The sequence below is a fragment of the Grammomys surdaster genome, unplaced genomic scaffold, assembly GCF_004785775.1.
Source record: "Grammomys surdaster isolate TR1022 unplaced genomic scaffold, NIH_TR_1.0 125679, whole genome shotgun sequence".
Classification (NCBI taxonomy): domain Eukaryota; kingdom Metazoa; phylum Chordata; class Mammalia; order Rodentia; family Muridae; genus Grammomys; species Grammomys surdaster.
Window position 1 is genome coordinate 1,155,252 of NW_021620516.1, and position 23,997 is coordinate 1,179,248.

General features: G+C 36.9%; 1 protein-coding gene across 7 annotated transcripts in view; it reads left to right on the top strand.

Moving 5' to 3' along the window:
* The window catches only part of Cpeb2 (cytoplasmic polyadenylation element binding protein 2), a 55,256-nt gene extending 32,389 nt beyond the window's left edge, over window positions 1–22,867 (top strand). For 4 of the 7 annotated variants that reach the window (XM_028787813.1, XM_028787816.1, XM_028787814.1 and 1 more), the window contains 7 exons: window positions 1,449–1,472; window positions 10,972–11,142; window positions 12,070–12,159; window positions 14,328–14,446; window positions 14,589–14,703; window positions 17,073–17,254; window positions 18,854–22,867. In XM_028787813.1, the coding sequence (XP_028643646.1) occupies window positions 1,449–1,472; window positions 10,972–11,142; window positions 12,070–12,159; window positions 14,328–14,446; window positions 14,589–14,703; window positions 17,073–17,254; window positions 18,854–19,081 (929 nt within the window). In that variant the 3' untranslated portion in view covers window positions 19,082–22,867. The remainder of the gene's footprint in view (window positions 1–1,448; window positions 1,473–10,971; window positions 11,143–12,069; window positions 12,160–14,327; window positions 14,447–14,588; window positions 14,704–17,072; window positions 17,255–18,853) is intronic. The other 3 variants (XM_028787815.1, XM_028787818.1, XM_028787819.1) reach the window with 1 other exon arrangement.
* Window positions 22,868–23,997: the final 1,130 nt, after the last annotated feature.

A 23,997-nucleotide genomic window follows, 5' to 3' on the forward strand; every position in this document is an offset into this window, starting at 1 on the left:
ACTATTTTTAAAGCCTTTTTTTTTTAAGTCTTAGAAGAATTAAACAAAATTCTAAAAGTTTGGTTTACTTTTACCCTCACTCTAAACTAACACATGTGTCAAGTAAGGTGTAAATAGAATCTGAGTCTGTTGGTGCTCAAGAACAGATTGACTGTGTACTGTGATGGCAGGGATAATGCTAGTAGTCTCCTTAAAAGACTGTGGAAGCCCAACACTTACAAACTTGTATCTGGGAAGTTGAAATGACTACGAGATGACATGTTTTCCTTCTCTACTCATTATTATAGGAAAATTAACACCATACTAGCATAGAGTAGCATTTCTTTAAGGTAAAGCCTTACTGTATAGTTCAAGATATATTTTTTAAGCCTTACATAACAGAGAACATTCTTAGTATCTGAAATACATCTTTTGACCTTTAAGTTTTATATGTTAGAGAGAATACATTTCTAATACAAATTTGAATTGAAATTCATTCAACATTAAATTATTCTTGCTTCCCTAATCTGTAAACATGAATTAAGACCTTAGTCTTCTAGCATTCACTTTGTTTTGTTTATTGCTTGTATCATATAAATTATCAGGCTAAACTACTCATTTAGTGGACTGATTGAGGGAAAGATTTTCTCAATGCCGCTAGCTTTCTGTGAAGAAATCACATTGATACATTATTCTTAGGAACAATGTAAACTGGCAGATCCTTTCTACCTTAGATTGCATTTATCATTCAATGAGAGTAGTCATTTTAATTTGCACTAGAATGCCTTTTACCTAGAGGCACACACATAGTCAGCAGCTCTTCTATGTCAGAAGACTAGAAAGTGTCATTTATGTCATTTGCTGCAGTATTTAACTGTTTCCCTTAGCGGCTTTGAACTCAGCTTTGATTACAGGATTTAGTTTCATAACTCAGTAACAGTGAACTTTCTTCACCATCTGCATTTTCTGGTACTACCTTGTCAGCATTGGCTGCAACAAAAACTGATTCTACATAGCTGGTGAATAATATATACCATACTATTTTATCAAAAGACGAATAATAGGAATTTAATTCAAGTTCATTTCATTCATTGAGAAAACTATTTTGAAACTGTTTAACTGTAAACTGTTAAATATTTCTATCATGATTAGATGAAACAAGTATTTGTGAGTATCAAATAAATTGGTGTTTCTATCTAATTTTACAGCTTTAGGTGACTCAGATGGCATATGTATAAAATATGTACAAAGAATTTATCTGACATATATCACATGTATATTTGTATATATGTGTATGTATAAGTGCTTTGTAAATGGTAAAATATGCAAAGTTTAAGTGCTGACGTTATCATTGGCTTTAAAGTAACATTTTCTAAATGCCCACGTAGCTTTTCATATCATGGATATTTGTATATGTGGGCTGATTTTTAGTTCTAACATTTTACAATTTGTCCTTTGTTTACATGCAGCAAGGAGTTATGGGCGAAGACGAGGTAATTTCTTTCTGTTTGCTATAGTTCTTCTGTTTCTAATTGGGCTGTGTTGATCAATGTCATAATTACTGATCTCAGAATTTTTTTTATACAATGTCTGAAAGCACAAAGAAGAATCACATGTTGATGTGAGCACTTACCAACTTTCAAATTTTAACTCTTAACCTCTAAGGTTGTATTTTCATACTAATTGTTGTTAAATAAGATCTGTCCTTCTTAAACTGTCCAAATTTTTAACTCTTATTAAAAATTATGTCTCTATCTTCTAAAATAAGGCTGTTGTATATCTCCTTAAGAAATAAGTTTTTATTATTAACCAGAGTGACATGTGATGTGATTTTCTACTCTATAACCAATTGTCTTATCAATGACCCTGGTTTTTGTTTGACTCAGTTGGAAATGACACCTATGTAAGTAGATTACTGTCATCATTGACAGAACCCATGTTCTATCATTGATTCTGTGAAGCCAAGATCCTATTCAGCCCCTTTCTCTACCCCTGCATACTCCTCTCCCTTCCCACCTCCTCCCTTACGGTATGACTTCCTTGAGCATTCTTATTGGGACCAAGAGACAAGGCTTTGTGGTTTGGGGCTGCTACTGTACTCCCTGGAAAAGCAGGAACACACCTACTGTGGCTGAAAACCTCCCCTCTTCCTTTGTCATGTGCAGAAGTTGAAAGGAAGGGAAGGTAGCATAAGAAGAAGCAAAACCACATGAGTAGACCAGTGAGCCTACCTGATAGTATACAGTTTCGCACACTGAATCACAAGTGTTTGCTCTACCCTCTAGAATTTCCCTGAAGCCATGGAAGATAGACAGTAATAACTGTGCCCTTGGTTATATTTGACACTTATGTGGTAGTGTCCTCTCTGTTGATAAGTGAATTCTCCAAACCCACAGGCAGAACCCATTACTGCCACTGACAACCAATGCTAGTATTTTATGTTCTTAAGTGGTAGCTCCCATTCATATTTCAATTTAAATTCATTGCTGGAGTCTTGACTCCCAAAGACTTGACTGAATCTTTGGGTTCTTTGGGTTTCTAAAAAACTGGAAGAAAGTGAGGCTGAGTAATTTTCTAAAGGCTGCTATTAGTGAGGTGGAATACAGGGTTACCTGTTCATACCTATTTTCACATCTGTGCTCTAGATCATTTGACAGTGTGGAACTTTGTCTCTGGTGAAAATATTTACCAATCTGTGACTTTTTATTGGTGAAGGGGAGGGGATTTTAAGATGATAGAAGCAGTTCAGAATTCTTTTCATGTCAGACAGACACCTTTTAAGTTTTATCTCTAGTAACTTGTATTAAGTCAGTTGGGCATATTCTGATATAAATATAATGTGCTAGATTTTTAAGAGCAAGATATCAGACTCAGTGGTTTTCTTTTTATAGCTCAGCTCAGTAACTGCAGACAATGATACAGAGAAAGAAAATAGACATTTACTTCCTTGCTGCTCAGCTAGAGACTTGCTACCTTCCTAGCTGTGCCTCCCCCTGGAAGTTGTAAAGAGAGGTGCTCTACTTCAGAGCTGCCTCAGCACAAGGTGTAAGGCTACAGAGTTTCTTGTCCTGAACTGACAGCTTCTCCACAACAGCTGGAAGCTGCGACATCTTTTTCCTCAGGTTTGTGCACGGTGGCTGTAATAGAGTTGTAGTCCTCTAGAGAGTACAAAAATCCACTGCTGCACTTCGAGTTTGGATGGTCAGATGAAAGGTTTACCATTGAAACTAGCTGCTGTGGGATTTTATTTTAATTTGGAAGTACCTCGGCTTGGTAAGTAAAAGAAATATTTTATATAAGGAAAACCTGCACAGCAGAAGGACAGTTCAGAAAGGAATAAAGACAGTAGCCTAGCTATCCTGCTTTCACTTCATTTTCCCCTCAAGCTGATACATAAGCTGTCTCCAACCCTTCTAGCCACCCCTATTATGAACCAGTGCTGGAGATTTGATAGGCGAGTGAAATGGTGTGTGTCCATTTTGGTCATTCTTTTTTGTTAGAGTAAATAAAGCTTCTGTTCATGAGAGATGTGTCAAAATGAGTTGGTGCAACTGGCCAAACCCAAGTCCTGTCTGCTCCAATGCTGTGGGGGTAGGGCAGCCTCAAATGTCAGAAAGTAGTCTGACTCCCCTTGACCACTGAATTTTAAAGTATTTTCTTCTTTCCCACCTTTGCCTGACCTTTCAGTGCAGCAAAGAGCAGCACTTTCTGTTTTTTTTTTTTTTTTTTTTTATTGGATGTTTTATTTACATTTCATATGTTGTCCCCTTACCCCATCCCCCACCCACCCAGGAACCCCCAATCCCCTCACACCTCCTCCTTCTTCTTTGTGGATGTAACCTCTATCTACTCCCCCACTCCCACCTCCCCACCCTCAAAACTCCCACCCCCTGGGGCGTCCAGCCTTCATGAGGTCAAGGATCTCATCTTCCATCTGTGCCCAGCAGGGCCCTCCACTCTTATATATTCAGCTAAGGCCCTGGATCCCTCCATAAGTGCTCCCAGGCTGGTGGTTTAGACCCTGGGAGCTGTGGTTGGTTGGTATTGTTGCTCTCCTCATGGGGCCACAAATCCTTTCAGCTCCTTCAGTCTTCACTCTAACTCCTCCATTGAGAACCCCATGATCACTTCAATGGCTAGTTGTGAGCATCTGCCTCTGAATATGTCAGACTCTTGAAGACCTCTGAGGAGACATCCATATCAGGCTCTTATCAGCATGCACTTCCTGACTTCCACATCAGCATCTACCTTTGGTGACTGCACATGGGATGGATACTCAGGTGGAAAGGTCTTCAGACGGCCCCTCCTTCAGTTTTTGTCCCTCGCTTTGTCTCCATATTTGCTCCCTTGAGTATTTTGTTGCTCCTTCTAAGAAGGACCGAATCACCCCCACTTGGTCTTCATTCTTTATGGACTTCATGTGGCCTGTGAGTTGCATCTTGGGCATTTTAAGGTTCTGGGCTAATATCCAATAATCAGTGAGTGAATACCATGTGTGTTCTTTTGTGATTGGCTTACCTCACTCAGTATGATAATTTCTAGTTCCATCCATTTACCTAGGAACCTCTCAAATTCATTGTTTTTAATAGCTGAGTAATACTCCATTGTGTAAATATACCACATTTTTTTAATCCATTCCTCAGTTGAAGGACATCTGGGTTCTTTCCAGCTCCTGGCTATTATAAATAAGGCTGCTATGAACATAGTTGAGCATATGTCCTTATTATATGTTCGAGCACCTTCTGGGTATATGCCTAGGAGTGGTATAGCTGGATCCTCGGGTAATGCTATGTCCAATTTTCTGAGGAACCGCCACACTGATTTCCAAAGTGGTTGCACCATCTTGCAGTCCCACCAACAATGGAGGAGTGTTCCTCTTTCTCCACACCCTCGCCAGCATCTACTATCACCTGAGTTTTTAATTCTGTTTTAAAGACTTCCCACTTGGCTGTAATTAAACCAAAGTACTGCCAAAATAAATGTCTTTGATATATTTTCAGTTCCTTAATAATGTCAACAAGAACTTTAACTCAAGCTGGCTCTAGGTATTGATTTATGAAATATACTTTAGGGATGATCAAAACGTAATTATAGCAAAAGTAGTGAGATAGTGTTTTCTGAATGTCAGGAGCCTGGAGTCATGGAAGTTCTTCAGCACTAGGAGAGGAGGACATACTGAAGCTCCTTACATCAGCGCACTGCCTTTCCCTTGTAGTTGTTGTTTTCTTTAGTGTTCCTGCCTTCCTGTTCTGAGAATGAACATACTGCTCTGGGTTGAAATAGGGTCAGGATTGTACTAGGAGGTCTGTAGGATTATTTAAGCCCTGTTACTCCGAATTTTCTACTTCTATGTCACAATCTGTCCTTCTGATAGAAGAATAAACAGCTATTTTCTAGAAAAAAGTAAAAATGCATATAGGAATATTTGAATAATAGAAATAAAGAACTTATTTTATTTAATGTACTAAGGAAGCATTTGAGGGGACAATTAACCCAAAAGTTGGTATATTGCATTTGGATGAAAAGATAAGAGAAATAATTTTAGAGGGAGCCAGCTTTGGAAGCTTAGTCAATGAGGTTTGGTATATGCAGAGTGTAGCTGTTTAGATTTATATGCCACTATATACAAAGAGTTAGTAACAGTTTAATATAGAATATATTATTTATTTATTGCCAGGATTTTCTTTCCAATAATCTTGTGGAATGTATTGATGATCTACCTTCCAGGTCTTTGATAGTTAATTATAATAGTCATCAGAGAAAGGGCAAAATCTCTGAAGCATGAAAAAAAATTATCAGTGTAGTAGCTCCACATAGGGATAGCTGGCCATGGCTTCTGGCCAGGGTTAGCTTTGGTAGCTGCACTGGCATTATGTACTGTTTGTTTGTTTCCCACTTTGGTCACCTTGGGCCTACATGATAGTAGAGTTGAGTAGTCATAGCACAGAATGTACTGCTTGTAAAATTTAATTTACAGTTCCAAAGAGGCCGTTATACAAACTATACCCTGCCATGTGAACTTTTAAAGAAAATAAAATATCAATATATTTCATTTTAAGGGAAATATACCTGGTAATTAAGTTTTCTACCCTAGAATTGATTTCCTTTGGCTCTTTATCTTGTAAGAAAAGGCGGAGATTATAATTGGGGCAAAATAGCTTCAAAGAATTGTTGTACATTAAGTAATAGCTCATTTCCTTCTTTGGAGGAACATACCAGATAAGTGACTGTTTGTTCAAACTGGTGGTACTCAAGAGAAACCAATCCTGAACCTACCTCTACTGTCTTGATACAAATCCTTGAATCTGTAGGCTATTTATGGCCTTCATCCTGGAGAATAGGAAGAATGTTCAGATTCCCATTAACTTTAAATATACATGCTTTCATATTTTTAAAATTTTACAATATTCTATAAATAAAATTATGGAATAATTCATAAAAATTGAAGAATCCTGGTTAGACTCAATCTATAAAATGATTAACTTATGTAAACATTTTTCATCCTATACCCTCACATTATCATGTTGAGAAATGTTTGTTCTGAAGTTCCAGAATAAGTTCAAAATCTGAAAAATCAAGCGCAACAGTATCTGAGTATGTAAGCAAAGCATCAACATCAGCATCAGCCTCTCTGACATGCATACATATGTGTGCACCCACACTGTCCACACAGGTACATAAGATGGGGCAGGGGAAACAGCCAAGCTTATAGATATAACAACAACAACAAAATCCATGTATTTTCTAATCCTTTTTTAATAGCAGTTTGAAATGTATAACCCTAATTATAATTGTTGCAAGGAGACTTAAGAGTTTCCTACTAAATACCAACATTATTATGCATCCAGCTTGATTTTCCTAATAATTAACGTGATGAACTTGGAGTATCTTTACATATACTAATTCTTTTTAATCAACAATCTATATATTCTGTTACTTCCTATTTCAGATGAGTATTAAAATTCATTGATTTCTTTTGACTTTTTTAAAATACAACAGTCACTGTTTTCTAAAAATGAAGATTCTGGTGTGTGTCCCTAGTATGGGAAATGTTCTAGCCGTTGTGTTGTATGGTTACAGTAAACACAGTACTCAGTTACTGACTGGCTGTTAGTATTGTTCCAGTGTGTTTCTTGTGTAAGTATATGTATCATGATGTAGTTAATAAAAATCTTAAGTCACTTTAGGTCACCTCTTATTCCTCTTAAGATTCTAAATATTTGTGATGTCCTTTTTAATCAAAATGAAAGTCATTTAGACTTTTGTTTATTGTATTTATTGTCTGTTAGTTAAGTTTGCATAAAATTACCTAAAAATGAAACTGTGTGCAAAATATTAACACTATTCGTATGTCTAAATTCAGTTCAGCATTTGGATTAATCATTTTAATTTCTCTGAATTTAAGCAGTTGTTTCTCTAATCATCTTATTCTCTTTTAAAATGTAGATTTATTCAATGAAATAAGTTTGGAATTTAATTAATGTACAACTAATATTAATTTAATACATATTGATGGTATCTATTTAATAGATATTGATCTATCAAAGGAAAAATGGAAGGAAGGGAAGAAAGGATGAAGAGAGGAAGGATGAAGAGAGGAAGGAAGGAAGGAAGGAAGGAAGGAAGGAAGGAAGGAAGGAAGGAAGGAAGGACAGGTTGAATACCTCTAATCTGAAAATCCAAATTCTAAGAAATAGCAAAACAAGAACCATTCCTAGCCCAAGTGTTTTAGAGATATGGGATATTTGATCTATAATTTAAAGTTGAAGAATTTTTTTCTATTCATCTCAAAGAAAATATAAACATTTATTTCTCCTTGAACCCTATTTCTAATAGCAAAGGAAATTTAGAAATTTAAGTTGATAGTTACTCAGAATGGATGTCTTTCAGAACAATTAAAATTCAGTTTTAATTGATATTATCTGTTGAGTAATTTCTGTTTCCTGTAGGATCTTGCTTCTTTTGTTGTAGCTTATAAGTTTTACACACTTACACCAACATATAATATATATGTAAATGTATATATGTAAGTATACACATATAGCATCAGCCACAAACACAGTTCTCACCTAAAAAGGAAGAAGAGATAGTTTATGTGAGAATCAAATATGAGTGGCCACAGCCAAGGAACGCTGCTTCAGACTGCTTCCACAGATGGGTTCCAGTGTGGAGTTCCAGTGTGGAAGACTTTATGTGGCTTTCATAGTAACAGAAATAAAGTCCAGTAAACTGGTGGTAATAATCAGGCAGGGTACCACGTAGGAGTGCAGTAGTAGGTTTGTTTTCTTTGCAGATTAAAGAATTAAAAGGCAAGAAAAATTTGAAAGTCAAGCAAAACCAAACTTTATTGGAGTTTAAAAGAGAACCCTCAGAGAAGCCAAGCCTTAATTTCAGCAGCTGCCCAGAGGAAGAGAAGCAGATGAGAGGAGGAAAATAGCCAGGACCTTTAGTTAATGCAAAGTTTAGTAAAGTACACTGTGGATAAGCACTTAGTGGGAAGAGAAGCTTTAGAGAAAGAGTAAGGAAGCCTGAAGTGCCAGAAAATGCACACTTAGTGTCTGGTGAGCATGGGAAAAGGAAGGAGAATGGTGTAGTTTGACCTTTCTGAGACTGGTGCATAGACCCAGCCACAGTTGATGACATCCCATAAGGATTGTGTGAGACGGCAAGGGTTCTGGGAAGGAAAAGTGTATTATCTCATTAAAGAGGTGAATATTCCACCAATCTCTTTACCATGGATTGTAGTAAATGTACCTTCTGAGGGTGGACTTTGGCCAGGTGATTGATTGCCTGGCACAACTAGATTAGCTTGGTTATGTTTTGGATATCTTGGAGAGTTAGGTCTCCACACAAGCCAGAGATTCCATCTTCTTGACCAGAAGAAACTAGTTTTCCATAATATACTGGTGCTGTTGCTGTGTCAGTAGGCATGTTACAGCAAAATGAGAGATGTCTGCTGGATAGTATCATCTCAGGGGTTCATGGAGGCTATCCCTACTTTCTGCTCTCAGTGCTCAACTTTATAGAATCTTTAGCATGGTGTGGCATTTTGCCTGGGGACTCCATTTTAGACTGGCTTGCTCATTGTCACAGGTATGTAGCTCATCCCTTGTTCCCCAGCCAGTTCATCACAGGGTGCCATGTTCCTAATTTTCTTTTTTTATGTCACATCACCATGGGTCACATATTTCAAAACTGGTAACATGTTAATAATATTTTATTTACGTATTTCTAGATTATGGTGCATGTTATACAGAATGAATGCTTGTTGCTTTGTTCTAAAAATATATCCCTCATTTAATCTTCAAAGAACAGCTTGTCTGCATCGTTAGCTTTGCTCCTTCTATAATATATTTCTGAAGACTAGGCTTCCTTTGATGTCTGTATTGTACTAAACATGTACAATTCACATATCACTGCACGTGACACCCAAGCAGCTTAGTGAAAACTGCTGCCATCAAATATGCAGATAACCTCAAACACAATTTTCATTTCTCAAAATTATCATTTCATTTTGCTTGATAGTTCTTTTCTCCTTCTTCCCTCCTGAACTTTGTCCGATGCTTCTGTCCTAGTGCTGTTTTTGCTTTCTCTCTCTTCCTCCTTTCCATGATGAAAGTCCCATGCCTTCCGTGCTTGCTGAGTAGCTGTCTTCTTCATAGCTATCTGGAATTTTCATCAGTTACAGTGCACATTTTTTTTTCTTGGAAATCTGTTTTCTTGAAAAGATCACTTTCCTTTCTGTGCTCTGTTTCCACCTTCTCTGTGCGTTTGTTTCTCAGCATGCAATCAGCACTTGAAGCTTTTTGTGTGGTTTAACACATGCCCTCCTTGTGCCTATGTTTGACATTTGCTCTTTTATATTCGGCCAACATGTGACTTTCTTTGTATCTTTCCTTTTCATTGTTTCTCTTTCATTTCCCATCTTCCTTGTAGTTTGAGCCTCCCTGAATCTCAGCTGCTGCTTTGTCTTCCTCGGTCATAGAAAGTCATATTTTTTCTGGGGGCTCCTGAACCCAGGTCATTGATAGTGGTTGTTGCTTGCTTATTTGTTTTGTTGTGTTGTCTTTTTCCCCAACCTACTAAGTAAAACGTATTCTTTAAAGATAAATTCTTTTATCTTCAAAGGGCTTTTCTTTTACTTTGGCTCTGCATGTTTCAGCCAGGTGTTATCTAGTACCCTTGTAGATTTAAGAACTTCCCTTGGTATTCAGTGCACTATTGCTTTCCTCTACTCTACGTCCTGTCAAGCATTTTGAGGCTTTCTTATAGATACGTGTCATCCTTACATGTATAGAGCTTACCTTGTGTTTATTTCTTGAGGATAAGGATACTATATTTTATCAGGTCACTTTATGTTGTGTGAACATACAGGACATCAGCATTACTTCACAAGGTCGTACTTTCCACATGTGCAGAAGTCCCCTCTACATAGTCATATGATTATCATGAATGATAACTTACTTCAAGACTATAGACAAGTACAGCTTACAGCTTTCTGTAGTATCTTGCTTTCTTGGTGTTTTTGCTTTGTTTCTTTCACAGTGTCCTCTAATCTATTTAACTTAATGCTGTTTCCATTCTACTACCAGTTTCTAAAGAATCCTGTTGTACATTCAGGCCTAAGTGTTTCTTATACATTAGCTTCTTGCTGCAATCCATAAAAATTTGAGATGAGCTAGTAGATTTATTGCTTCTCATGTGCTGTAGTTATTGTCATGTGACTCTTCTTTTCCTTTTGTTGCTAGGGATTGGACTTGGGGCCTCATCTATACTAGGCTAGCATCTGCTCTCGAACCACTTCCGTAGCTTGATGACTTTATTTCTAAGTCATACTGAAATCACTTCTGTCTGTACTGTCTGTATTTCCATTCATCTTTATGTCAGTGTCATCTTAGTGTCTAACCCTTTAAGTTTGACATCAGTATGTTTGACCTTATTATCACTTTTTTAACATATGAGACTCAGTTTATATTTGTTCTTATATTTTAGGTCGATCTTCCCTATTTCCAATAGATGATAGCTTGTTGGATGATGGTCACAGTGATCAAGTTGGTGTTTTAAATTCACCAACATGTTATTCAGCTCATCAAAATGGAGAACGAATAGAACGCTTCTCTCGAAAAGTTTTTGTTGGTGGGCTTCCTCCAGATATTGATGAAGGTAAATTTATCCTGCTTTAAAAACAGACAAAAAACAAACAAACAAAAAACCCCACCAGAGTAAAACGTAATTTTGAGCCGTTGAAATATGAAGATATTGAACAAGTATTGTTTAAGGCCTAGTAGATTTTTTTTATCATATATGTAATGCTACTGTGAGCATTTTTATAAAGGACACAATGTTCTAGTCATATCAGTTTACTTAAAGATACAGAAACACAGTATAAAATCCAATAAAATAGAAACAGAACATAAAATAGGAAATTAGTATTATACAGATGATAGTAAATGTATAAAAATATACAATAAAGAGAAGTAACTTAAGGTAAAAGTTAAAAGAATATTTAAACTATTTTTGTAATGTTAGGGAAAATCTACTGATTCGTTAATAGCCTACAGAGAAGATATTGCTAAATTTGTAGATAATTTTCAGTATGGTTTATACATCTGCAAATGTATTCTGCATATCCTGACATATATAAGAGTAGATCATTGAAATTGACCATATGGTACTGACTGTCAGTGAAACTGTCTGGCTTATGTTGACCTTGGTATGTTTGACTGACGTTACAGCTATATACCTTATCCCAACAAAAACCTGGCTTTCCAACATGGTTCATTCCAATGCTAGTTATGATTTGGGTATACTACAAAGCTGCCAAGATTCGGGTGAACTATGAAATATTAGGATTCACATTGAATACACTAGTATAGCTAGTGTGCTGCTTAAAAATGAATTTATTTTGATGAAAATAGCTAAATTTTATATAGTATTTTAATAAGCACTGGATATATTTCCTGTTGACATTATACTTAATCTTAAGCTATTTGATGCTTTTGACATTAAAATTTTGAAGTACTTAGAAATATGGAGTTTCTTGGAATGAATCATTGGGACTAATTTGTGATGCGCATTCTGTCTCCTAAGATGAGATCACTGCCAGCTTCCGAAGATTTGGACCTTTGGTAGTAGATTGGCCTCATAAAGCAGAAAGCAAGTCCTATTTTCCACCAAAAGGTAAGAAGTATTATTAATATTTGTTAGGTTGAATGAGAGCAAGAGAAATAATATCAGTTATTCGGGGCTTACTTTTAGAATTGATTGTTAAGTACCTTTGTATAAATGCTAGTGACGTGTGGACCCGGAAGATGACTTATACAGTAAAGGCTCTTGCCACGCAAGCCTGAGTTCTACCCTAAATCCCACATAAAGATAGAAGAAGAGAACTGATTCCTGAAAGTTGTTCTCTGACATCCACATATACACAAATAATAAAATGAACTTGTCAAAAAGCTAACACTTTGTAGAGACTATTAGCCTGAGTTGAGCTAGGCAGAGTGATTCTAAGAGCTACTTCCGCTTTACTTGAAGCCATTTAAGAGTCAGAAGATTGACAGTTTCCTCATAATTTTCTAATGATCTAATAAGTTAAAATGAATATATGTTTGAATATTTCTCTGCCTAAAGCATTATTTTATAAGTAATGTGGATTCAAACTTACAGAAAAGTATTTTCAATGCTATGAGTCAAGATGAGCATGAAATGACTCATTTATATTTTATACAAATAAAACTGTTTAAGTACTCTAAATATTACCAGGCATATGCAAGTCTTCAGGTGATAGTATGACACAGCATTGGGGAAATAACTGGTGGATGTTTCTAACTCACTGTCAAATACTGTTTTTAAACTCCTCACTTAATAAAAAAGTAAACTGCCAGGAGAAGTAGCAAAACCTTCCAAGCAGGGGTGTGGGAAGGCCTGCCTCAGTGGGACTCCAGGAGCCCTGGAGACAGGCCCCCTCCTAATGAAATGCAAAAGCTGTACAGTGAAGGAAGGGAGTCAAGCCAAGACACAGCCTACTGAATGGGAGAAAAATCTTTACAACTATACATGTGACATGGATTACTATTTGGAATATACAAAGAACTCGAAATAACAGACCAACAAGAAAGAAAGCACATGACCCAACAAAAAATGGACACAGGAACTGAAGAGATAGATTTATTCCTACAAATAGAACTACGAATGGCCAGTAAATCATTTTAAAAGCATTTGACAGTTTAGTCATCAGAGAAATGCAAATTACAACTACTTTGAGATTCCATCTCACCCTAATAAAAATGATTATTAAGAAAACAAAAGACAGTAAATGTGTGTGGGGATGTGGGAAAGAAGATCCCTCTTCACCTATTAATCCACTGTTGGGGACAGAGCAGACCCAGCGCAGCCACAGAAAAGTCAGTGCACTGGAGTTAGCATTCCATCTGGTTGTACCACCCTCCAAAGTGCACCCAGATCTCACAGCTCTTTAGCTGCTTCTGGTATTTCTCACCCTCTTTCAAGCCCTATAGTCTGCTCTAGTACTTCTCTCTGTATTGTTTCCTTGTCATGAGCCTCTGTCCTAATGCTTTTTGTTTTGTGTTTGTGTTTACTTATCATTTAATTGTGATGATGCCTATATCTTTCCTAATGGCAAAATATTTAAAACTTCAAATATAAAATTTAAGGTATTTTAAAATTAATACTAAAATATTACACATCACAAAATTTAAAAATTTTACTTTAAAGTGTTATTTTAGTATATTGATCTAGAGGTTGGTTATTATAGAATATTTATAGAAAATTTCCTTTGAAACTTAGTTTATATCAAAATTAACTCTCTAAAGAAAACTAGTCTTTTTTAAAGAATATTTATAGTTTTTCTACCAATTACAAATGACTCGAGTGTAGTTTTAATCTTGCATAGTCTTATCTATGGCAGTCTGTCTTGGTGCAGATATGTTTAATGACTTGATGGGTTTTTTTTAATGCAATCAGATACTTTATCAAATTCTGCACTTTTGTACTGCATCAGAGCTTTGAGTTCTGGGTATACCTTGACCTGATAGTCACCATTGTATCTTGGAACCAGAGGGATTGTTTCACTGCTCTGGACTGTGGTACTGTACACTGACTGCCATAGGACCTTGTCAGGGTTGCCATCAGTCTTTCTTCCTCTCTCTCTCTTTCTCTCTTCCCTCACTTCCCAAGTCTTTGTGTATGTTCCATGGGATATTGTGTTCTTCTGTGGAAGATAGGTTGATTCAAACCTATTTGATGGGTTTTATTTATTTTTGAACAGTATTTAAGTTGAGGTAAAGTCGCTTGTTTGACATGCACATCACTTTTCATGGTTATTCCAGGCTATGCATTCCTCCTCTTTCAAGAAGAGAGCTCAGTTCAGGCTCTCATTGATGCTTGCATTGAAGAAGATGGAAAGCTCTACTTGTGTGTTTCCAGCCCTACTATCAAAGACAAACCTGTAAGTAAACACCACATGAACCGTGCCCTATACAGGCAGGTTTTCAAAGCAGTATTTTAAAATTATTGTTTATGAATTTAAGACTGCATTTTAAAAAATTAAACAATAAAAGGAGTAAGAACAAATGTAATTTTCTTCCTAGGTTCAAATCCGTCCTTGGAATTTAAGTGATAGTGATTTCGTCATGGATGGTTCTCAGCCTTTGGATCCCCGAAAAACAATTTTTGTTGGAGGTGTTCCTAGGCCATTAAGGGCTGGTAAGTAGAATCTCTGAGTCAGAAATATTGGATTCTTATTTTCTTGACTTTGGAATCTATGGAAGTATGTATTTTTCTGCATTTGAATTATTAACTAAATTAGTATTTTAGATGAATGAATTATAAAGGTCTGTTTCTCAGTAACCAGGAACCAAATCTGAAGGATATCCAGTAGGATATAGTTATAGATGTGTAAATTTACTGTATATATATTCTATATAGTATCATACCATCTGAAAGGCTAGTGATTTCTGTCTCTGAAAGCAGCTTCTTCAAGTCAGGGACATACGAATTATCTAGTCATACGTGTAAATGCTTAAAGAATTTGTTAGCTGCTACAAAGAATGATGATTGGGAATAGAAGTATATATGTATGTGGCAATAGAAATATATATATGTATGTGTATATACATATATATTTATATATGATCATGTTTAGAATATGCTATGGTGTGATATCTAAAAGATATATGAGCTGATAAAAACGATTTCTAGAGTTTGGCAGTAGGACCATTGTGAGGAATGTGTTGCAGACAAATGTTCCAAACCCTTGGAAGAGCGTGTCTGGAAGTCTTGAGTGCAGAGCAGAGTATATTCGTGGAGGGACTGTATAAAGCAGAGTGTCTGACCTGGGAATGCACAGAATGATAGGACAGATACCAAAATATGTTAGAAATCAATAAAAGTTAGATCATGCAAGTCTAATGGACTAGTTGATATTTATCCCCAAAACAAGAGTAGTTTAAGCAAAAGAGAGCCATAATCACATAGATTTTTGAAAGCCCACACAAGATGATTATTTCTGAGGGAAAACCGGCTTTTAGTAAATACGGATAAGGGACTCTTGTATGGTAGGAAAGAACCAGGTGAACAGATGCTTGAATACTTAGGCAGAAAATATAAGGCTGAATCCCATCTTTAGTCTGAACCTGCTGAGTGGTTGCTTACCTTGTAGCTGTGAGAAACAGCAAAGGAGGGCAGGTTAGAGGAGATGGTGTCTGGGTTCTCAATATAAGTTCATGGCCCCATTCAGAAGTCTGAAGTAGAAATTTCAGTTAAACCATGTAGTGTCTAGTATGGTGTTTTAAAAAATAATTATTTCTAGTGGTTTGGAAATAAATAGGAGAGAAGGGATCAAAGACAAGCAGATAAGCTTTTTTCCATAAACCAAATGAAACATGATACTAGCTTTTAAACAGAAATGACTGATGGAAGTGAGCAGATTGGATTCTCACTGTGTTCTGAAAAGCAGCTCCGTGAGATTATCTGTATAGTGGAAGTAAAAATAATGAAGTCAGAGATCTTGTCTCAGTAACTTGATCCTGTCTGTCTCTTTCACAATTGAGTCAACAAAAACTCATTGCAACATGTTTCATGAACTAGAGGAAGATTGTGTTTATGTGTAATGTGCTGTGTGATGTGAGATCACAAGAAGTTGTCTGGTAGACAGTTGCTTTTATGAGTGTGGAACTCAAATTCCACAAATTTGTACAAATTTAGAAGCTTAAAGGTACAAACACAGGTGGTATTTAAATACATATCACAGAATAGAGACAGCCAAACAGGAGTGTGGACAAAGGTATAAAGACAGAGCCTTAAGGTGTTCTGACGTTGAAAAGTGAGACTAAAAAGTTATCAGTGGAGTGAATTATGGAAAAATATTACCAGACAAGGGAATAGATTAGCTATGATCAGGACTGCCAGCAGGAAGATTGAGCACTGGACTTATCCAGAGGGAAAGTTGGTCTTAACAAGAACAATTAAAGTGGAGTCATAGGGTGCTAATCTGATCATTAAGGTTGTACAGACAGATATGAGGCCAGACTGGCTATAGGTCTCCGCCATTGGTCACCAGAATGATTGAGCTGGTCTGGCCTCCCTTGCCATGCAGTGTGTCCCTCCAACCTGCATGGCCTGTCAGAGAGGACAGTATTTTCATGTAGAAGAGGACTATTCTTAAGGAAGAGGAGACTGTGCAGGTAGAAATGACTGTGAGAGAAAAGCTGCACTGCAGAAGGGAGGGGAGACAAAGCTGTGCCCTTCTAGAAAGAAAGTGAATGAAAGAGATACGCAGATGAAAGAGCTGGGGTTTAAAAAGAACATGACACTGTTTCTTCTCCAGATTATAAGACAGTGCATATGGTGGTAATGAGTCTAACTTTACAGTAAGCAAGTGGCTTGGGGTTTATTGTTTTGTTTTGGTTTTTAAGGTTGAGAATATAACTCAGTGATAGAACACCTGCTGGCACGTGCAAAGCTCTGGCTCTCACACTCTCTCCTAACAGCTGCTTTGTGTTAGCATTCTCTTGATTTGCAGTTGTTGATTTACTGTCTTCTCACCTTTAATGTGAACGTCTTTCCTTTTGAAGTGGAACTTGCTATGATCATGGACCGGCTGTATGGTGGTGTGTGTTACGCAGGAATCGATACAGATCCAGAACTAAAATACCCAAAAGGTGCTGGGCGAGTTGCTTTCTCCAATCAGCAGAGCTACATTGCTGCCATCAGTGCTCGATTTGTTCAGCTTCAGCATGGTGACATTGATAAACGCGTAAGTTACACACTGGGAAGTCCTCTGTGTCTTACTTGTTACTTAGTAGGTGCTTTCACCATAAGGAGTTAATAATATGGTTCAAACACTTTTAGCTCCCTTTGTCTCCTACTGGAATATCTGTGAAATATAAGTTTCTTGGTGAACTTTAAAGGCATTACATAAAAGTATAGATGTGATTGTAAAGCCATGTCAATTTTTTAATCAGCCAGTAAGTCCCAACTACCTGCTTAGGTGTGGAGGGATTTTATACAAGCTTGGGCCCAAGACAAAGTGCTTGGAAACAAGCCAGGTGCCTACCATAATCTCCAGTAAACAGCTCTCTCTGTGCCACTTTCTAAACTTATCACATGGGAAGGAGTGCAAGTTAGTCTTTGGGTTAAGGACTTCAAGTGTGCACAGGTGCTTAAAGAAATTGGGAAGTGCTAGTTAAGAGCTAAGGTTTTCATTTATAAAAACTAAAATTCAGACACTGTATATATTTTTGTAAGTCATTTAACCTGAGATTGAAAACACTAGTCCATTAGTAACATAGATTGGGTCATCAGAGTAGCAGCTTTGAGAAGTCTTGTGAGTGACAGCTGAAAGGCTGTCCTATTGAATAACTGAACAGTGGTTACCATCTAAAACAGAAGAACAAGCTAATAATTTATGTACCTCTTTCACGCTAAAGTCTGTGAATTGTACGTAACTGTTCTAAAATACTGACACCATACAGTCAGCCAGAGTCAACAGCCTAGGTTCGTTCATAAAGTTCCAAGACAGCTAGGCTAGGCACTGCAGCTGAAAGCATCTGACACTGCTTCCCAGGGAGATCCCAGGTCTTTCTTCATCCATGTGGAATTTAACCCTCCCAACCCCAATGATCTATTATTCTCCATTTAAAGATGTGGAAGGAGGTCAAGAGAGACTGTTCTCTAGAGCCAACTCAAATCAGACATCATTTGCTGAGTCAGTCCTTCACAGTGAGGTTTTATTTCTTAAGAGTTTAGAAGTCTGGACATGCCCTGAATCTCATTAGCCACAGTTCTGGCTTGTTTGCAGCAGTTATTGCAAGCAAGGTGCAACTATAACCTGCAGTGGAATGGCTGCTGTAGTCCTAGGCTGGCTGTTGAGTTTCATCAGCTTATGATCCTAGAGTAAAGGAAAAATATGAGAAGAAATTAGTTTCTCATAATGAGCTGAGAATCCCTTATGAGTTTTGCTCACAATTCAAAAGTATTAATGCGAGCATACAGGTGTTTCCAAGATGTTACAAAAGTGAGAAAAGAATGTCTTAAATCTTTAAAATGACTTTTTCTCTTTGGACAATATAGTAAAATAGCACTTAGCAACTCCTGAAGGAAATGTATTGAAATAAATGAATTAGTGTTTAACTCCTCAAGCTCACAGCCAGTTATAAACATGAAACCTGATCTACAATGTCGTCAGCACAGAAGCAAACTGGTTTGCTTTTAGCCTCATTCCTGGGGAAGTTTTTTCCACAAGACACTGCCTACTGTCTCTTCTTTCTCTAGCACATTATGAACAGATAAAATCATTCCAAATCTGTATTTGTGAAGCAGACTCCACAGAGATATTTTTCTTGTCTGTTTCTAGGTGGAGGTGAAGCCATATGTGCTAGATGACCAGATGTGTGACGAGTGCCAGGGTGCGCGCTGTGGTGGGAAATTTGCCCCCTTTTTCTGTGCCAATGTCACCTGCCTGCAGTATTACTGTGAGTTTTGTTGGGCAAATATCCACTCTCGTGCAGGACGCGAGTTCCATAAGCCATTGGTGAAGGAAGGTGCTGATCGCCCGCGTCAGATCCACTTCCGCTGGAACTAAGTATAGCAAACTGGCCTCCGTCTAACAAGGAAGGAAAGGGTGCATGTGGCTTACTGTGCTGAAGACACTGACGTGCAGAAGAAATAAGTGCATTCTTCTGCTTCTCACCCAGCTCTCGATACATGCATCGTTATCAGCAGCCAAAACACTACAAGCCTCTTGTTTTTCACCAAAACCCTACATCTCAGGCTTACTAATTTTTGTGATATTTTCATGTTAAAATAAAATGTTTTTTTGTATTTTCTCCAAGTTATTTTTATATGTAAAGTTAAAATTAGATATGAGAATGTTTTGCGTAGGGGCAACACAGTCTGCTGCTATATAGTGGGTGAAGCGTGCACTTATTTCTTAACATGGGTTTTTAACTTCAAGATCTGCCCCAGTACTTTACCAAAGGTAGCAAAATAATAGTGAAGATGGAATATGTCTGCTACAAATGCTTATTTTTATTGTTGCTGTTTTCAGTGTGTACATAAACTAAAAATTAGGGTTGATTTTGTTGCTCTCCATTTTGACTTGCAAGAAATAATACCTCAAGATAATCTGATTTATTAGCTATTTTTAAACATTTTTAATCACAAGCTGTATTAGCTTTGCTGCTATATAGGTGTTATGTGTAAATGTCACCTATTAATACGGGATTGAAAACGTTAGAGACACACTGCATTGCGGATGCAATGCAGGCAGCACAATATGGCCGGAACTGCCATAGTTTAGAATGTGAAACAATGCATGTTTACTTACCTGTGTCCACCATATGCATGCACTTGGACATTAACTAACGAGGTGAGGTATTGCAGATGTTCAAAAAGCTCTCTTGAATCTAGGTAGCATGAACAAATTAGAAAATTTGTTTCTTTACAAAAAAGCAAACTTGCATGCATTATTGTGACTTCAAGTTAAAAATGTTGTCCTACATGTGTACAATATGCAAATTAGTTTTAGATTAGAGAGTGCAGCCATTTTGTGATCTGGTCAGTAGTGGAATTCGATTTTATGCAGACTGGATGTAATATTTGTAATCCCTGTGCAATTTTGTGATGTGCGGTTCTAATTCATGTGCAGTGATATAGTATAGATAAAAGACTGAATAAAAGAAAAACACAGGAATTTTAAAGAAAGTTGATTTTAGCCCCTTTGATAGTTCATGGTTAAAACATCCTTTAAAAACCAAAGATGGCCAGCACACTGCTAACCAGTCACCGAATGTGAGACCCATAAAAAGCCCATACTTTAAAAGAGGGTTTTATAGAAGAACACAGAACTTTAGTGAAGTCAAAATGGAGATGGGAAAATATAACAGATGGCTAGTTGCATAAAATTTACCTTTAAGACAATGGTGAAATCTGGCTTAAATTTGCTTACGTGTTTGACCTATGTATATGGGGTCTTCTGTCTAAACTGGGGTCACTGTTGCATGGAGCATTGTTATTCTTAATGGTTAAGAATTGCTTTTTTAAAACTTTGATGAAGGAATTTCAGTAATGACTTTGCTTGCATTTTTTTCTTTTTTCCTTATTGAGGGAGTTGCGTGGAAACATGCACAGTTCTGACCTAGAACATCATTCGTTCGTGGTGGTTTTCCTCTTTAGAGCATCCTAACAGCAGCTAGCCGCTGTGTTAATAATGTAGGAGTTACCCTGCAGTCTAAGCAAAGCACCCCACATGGTAAATGTTTTTTTTGTTGTTGTTATTGTTATTTTTTTTATTTTTTTAATGCAGAACTAAGATTTTTGACTCTAAAGAGAGAAAATTGCAAGGGTGTGGCCTGTGTAGCAAACCCTTGGGACAATCCTTCACATGAGCAAAGTGCTGATCTCAACATTGGTTGTCGATGGTATGCTTTTTTGTACTGTAAAAATGCGTGGTTCATGTCTAACTCTGCTGTTTTATTGTGGTTGTGGCTCAAGTTTTTAGTGTTTGACGTTGATGCTGTTTTCAGAGGAGCTCTTTACTAATTTATTTGTCCGTGTCCCAACCTGTTACTCCCCATGACCCTCCAGAGTTTCTGGAGCATTCTTTTCTACCCTCGCCCTGCCAGACCTTGATCCATTTTGACATTTGTTATGCACTATTTTTATATCTCTGTGAGAGATTTTTCCAACAGTCAGCTATTTTATGGCACCCTTTTTTTGACTGATGACATCTCCTTTGCTATACCTCAATTTTTGGAATTTAGAAAAGAAATCAGTAGTTTTGCAATGTTAATTATTTAGATATTTAATTTCGCAGATTTTTAAACTTTATTTTCATAATTTCTGCTTAATGTTTAAAATTGAAGAGCCTTTTTCATGTATTAAATAATGAACTCTAAAATAAATTATATGATAAAATAATTGGAGATGCCGAAAATCATTTCCCCTTCTTAAACGGAAGTAAATATTTGAAATGAAGGGAAATGCAAGAGAAACACCTCCTCCTACCAGGGTGAATGTGACGGAAATGCTGGTTTTTGTCACCTTCATTCCTGTTAGGACAAAGCTCATTGGTCTTATACTGTGTCCCTCCCTGCCTCTCCCCTACCTCTGGTTTGTTTCATTTTCTGTTTGTTTGGGGATTATTTTTCCTTTCATGTACTACATTCTTATTTTCTAACTGTTAAACACTGTATTAGAGGTTTTTTTAATTTACAGATCATATTTATTTTACTATTTTTGTAGAAAATTATTAATTTTGATTGTATTTTTGTATTTTCAAAGCTTCTTCATTTGTGTTCCCTAAATGTTCATATTGCTGCCCAAAAGTATGAATGACTGTGGAGGAAAAAGTACTTTAAAAATCCACACTTTTTGTTAAGAAGGAAACATTTAGCATTTATATATTTGTGTATGGAAAACACTTGATATTTTATCCCTGTTGCATCTGGCTGCACGAGCCTCTCCTCAAAGATGCCACAAAACTTGAATCTAACACATTTTGGAAGGCTGACTAACCTCGATTCTGTGTTGTGATGTGCAATACTGTTTCTAATGTTTGTATAAAGATACAGTGTAAACCTTTTTAATGCAAATTTATTTTTTTCATTGCATATTTTGCAGACTTTATCCACAGTGTCATTTTTTACTGTCAGAAAAGATGCCCCTTTTGTCATTGCAACTATTTTTTAAACCCAGAAATCTTTGTACTGATGTAAATGATTGTAGTTATTTTGGATAGTGTTTTGCTAACAAAAGGAGAGACTTTTTTCATGCATATTTCTATTTTGTTTTTTTGGGTTTTATTTTATTTTAATAGTAGTAAAATACTTGGAATAATTTTTCATATTCTTGTCATTAATATTATTTTGTATTTTTATGTGAAAATATATAATTTTATGACACTAATTGCTAAAGTTTATTTTACGTTGAATTATTTTTGGAGCTGAAATCTTTGTAATATTAAAGCAACTAGTTTCTAATTCCCAGTTTCTGTATAGAATCGCACAAGTGGTTTATGGAGTGTTTGGATTGTAACTATAAATGGTTCTTTGATATGCAAATTAATATTTTCAGTTGATTTTATTTTATATTCCTAATGGGGTGTTAAAGCCGTTTTTTATTTTTTTCTAAATAAAAAGAGAACCCATGCTTTTATGGACACTAGGTAAAACGCCTTCAGCTTAAAATTTTTGTTAAATAATTTAGTTTATTTTATTGTTATCTTCCAGGTGTCTAAATCTCCAGTCTGTCTGTTGTACTGGTAATTTAACTCTGTAATGGAATAGTTTGCTGCCAACTATTTATATTAAGTAATTTTTAAATATTTGTAATATTGTTGACTGACTAATAAACTATTAAGTTATTGGCATACCTGTGAAATCTTATTCTCCACATCACACCCTTCACACTGTCAGGAGCCGTGAAATTGTAGTTTGCTCAGAGGCATCAATGTCTCAAGAAAGCTCAAGCCACTCCACAGTGTAGTATGCAGGTGGGAGCTGCTCCAGGAACTAGCTGTACAGGATTCCTTGGGATTTCAGCCTGGAAGCCACATTGTACCATGCTTGTATCCATGCCCGTCCCTGCGCCTAGCCCTCACACACCTTAGACCTCTCTTGCAGCACCCCTGAAGTGTTGCCTTATCTGACTTATCTGATGCTTTACTCCAAAAACAAGTCAAGGATTGCTAGATAGTGCAGATGCTGAGAGTACTGATGCTCCTCGGGGGACTCTACTGTGGTTCCCAACACCATGTTGGGCAGCTAAAAAAAACACTGCCTGGAGCTCAGGGGAACAATGGCATACACTTGCCAGTGAAACTGACATACAAGTAAACCTTTAAAAATGAAGTTAATCAGGCTGTCAAACAGATCTAGTGGTGGTGCTTTAGATTCACAGTGCTAGCAGCCAGGAGTCACTTTCTCCTTGTTCTCTGCACATCTCATGGGTTCTTCAGTGCTCTGTGTAGAGGAGGAGCAAGGAAGAGACACAGACTGAGCAAGCGGAGGCCTGGTTCCCTTACCATAAAGGTGAAGTTCCATCATGAAGCCAACATATGATTCTGGGATAGGTAAAAGGAAGAATTATTAATTTTTTGTTAGAAAGTGTGAACAGTAACACATCATAGTAAAGATTTGTGCTTGTTGTAAGCATATAGGTTCCTAGAGAGAATAATAGGTATTTGAAAATAAAAGTCTATATTTTCAAGGCACCTACACCATGCCTCCCGCCAGGGCTCAGGGGTATCACAGAAGAGGGAGCACTGAGACTCTAAGAGGAACTAAGAGGTGGTTTAGAGAACTTGACTGTGCTTTCAGAGAACCCGAGTTTGGTTTCCAGTTACCATATTGGGCAGCTCACAACTCCCTGCTGTAATTACCATTCTAGGGGATGCTGGGTTTACTTGACTCTCCAGGCACTTAAACACATGTGGAATACAGAGAGAGAGAGAGAGAGAGAGAGAGAGAGAGAGAGAGAGAGAGAGAGAGAGAGAGAGAG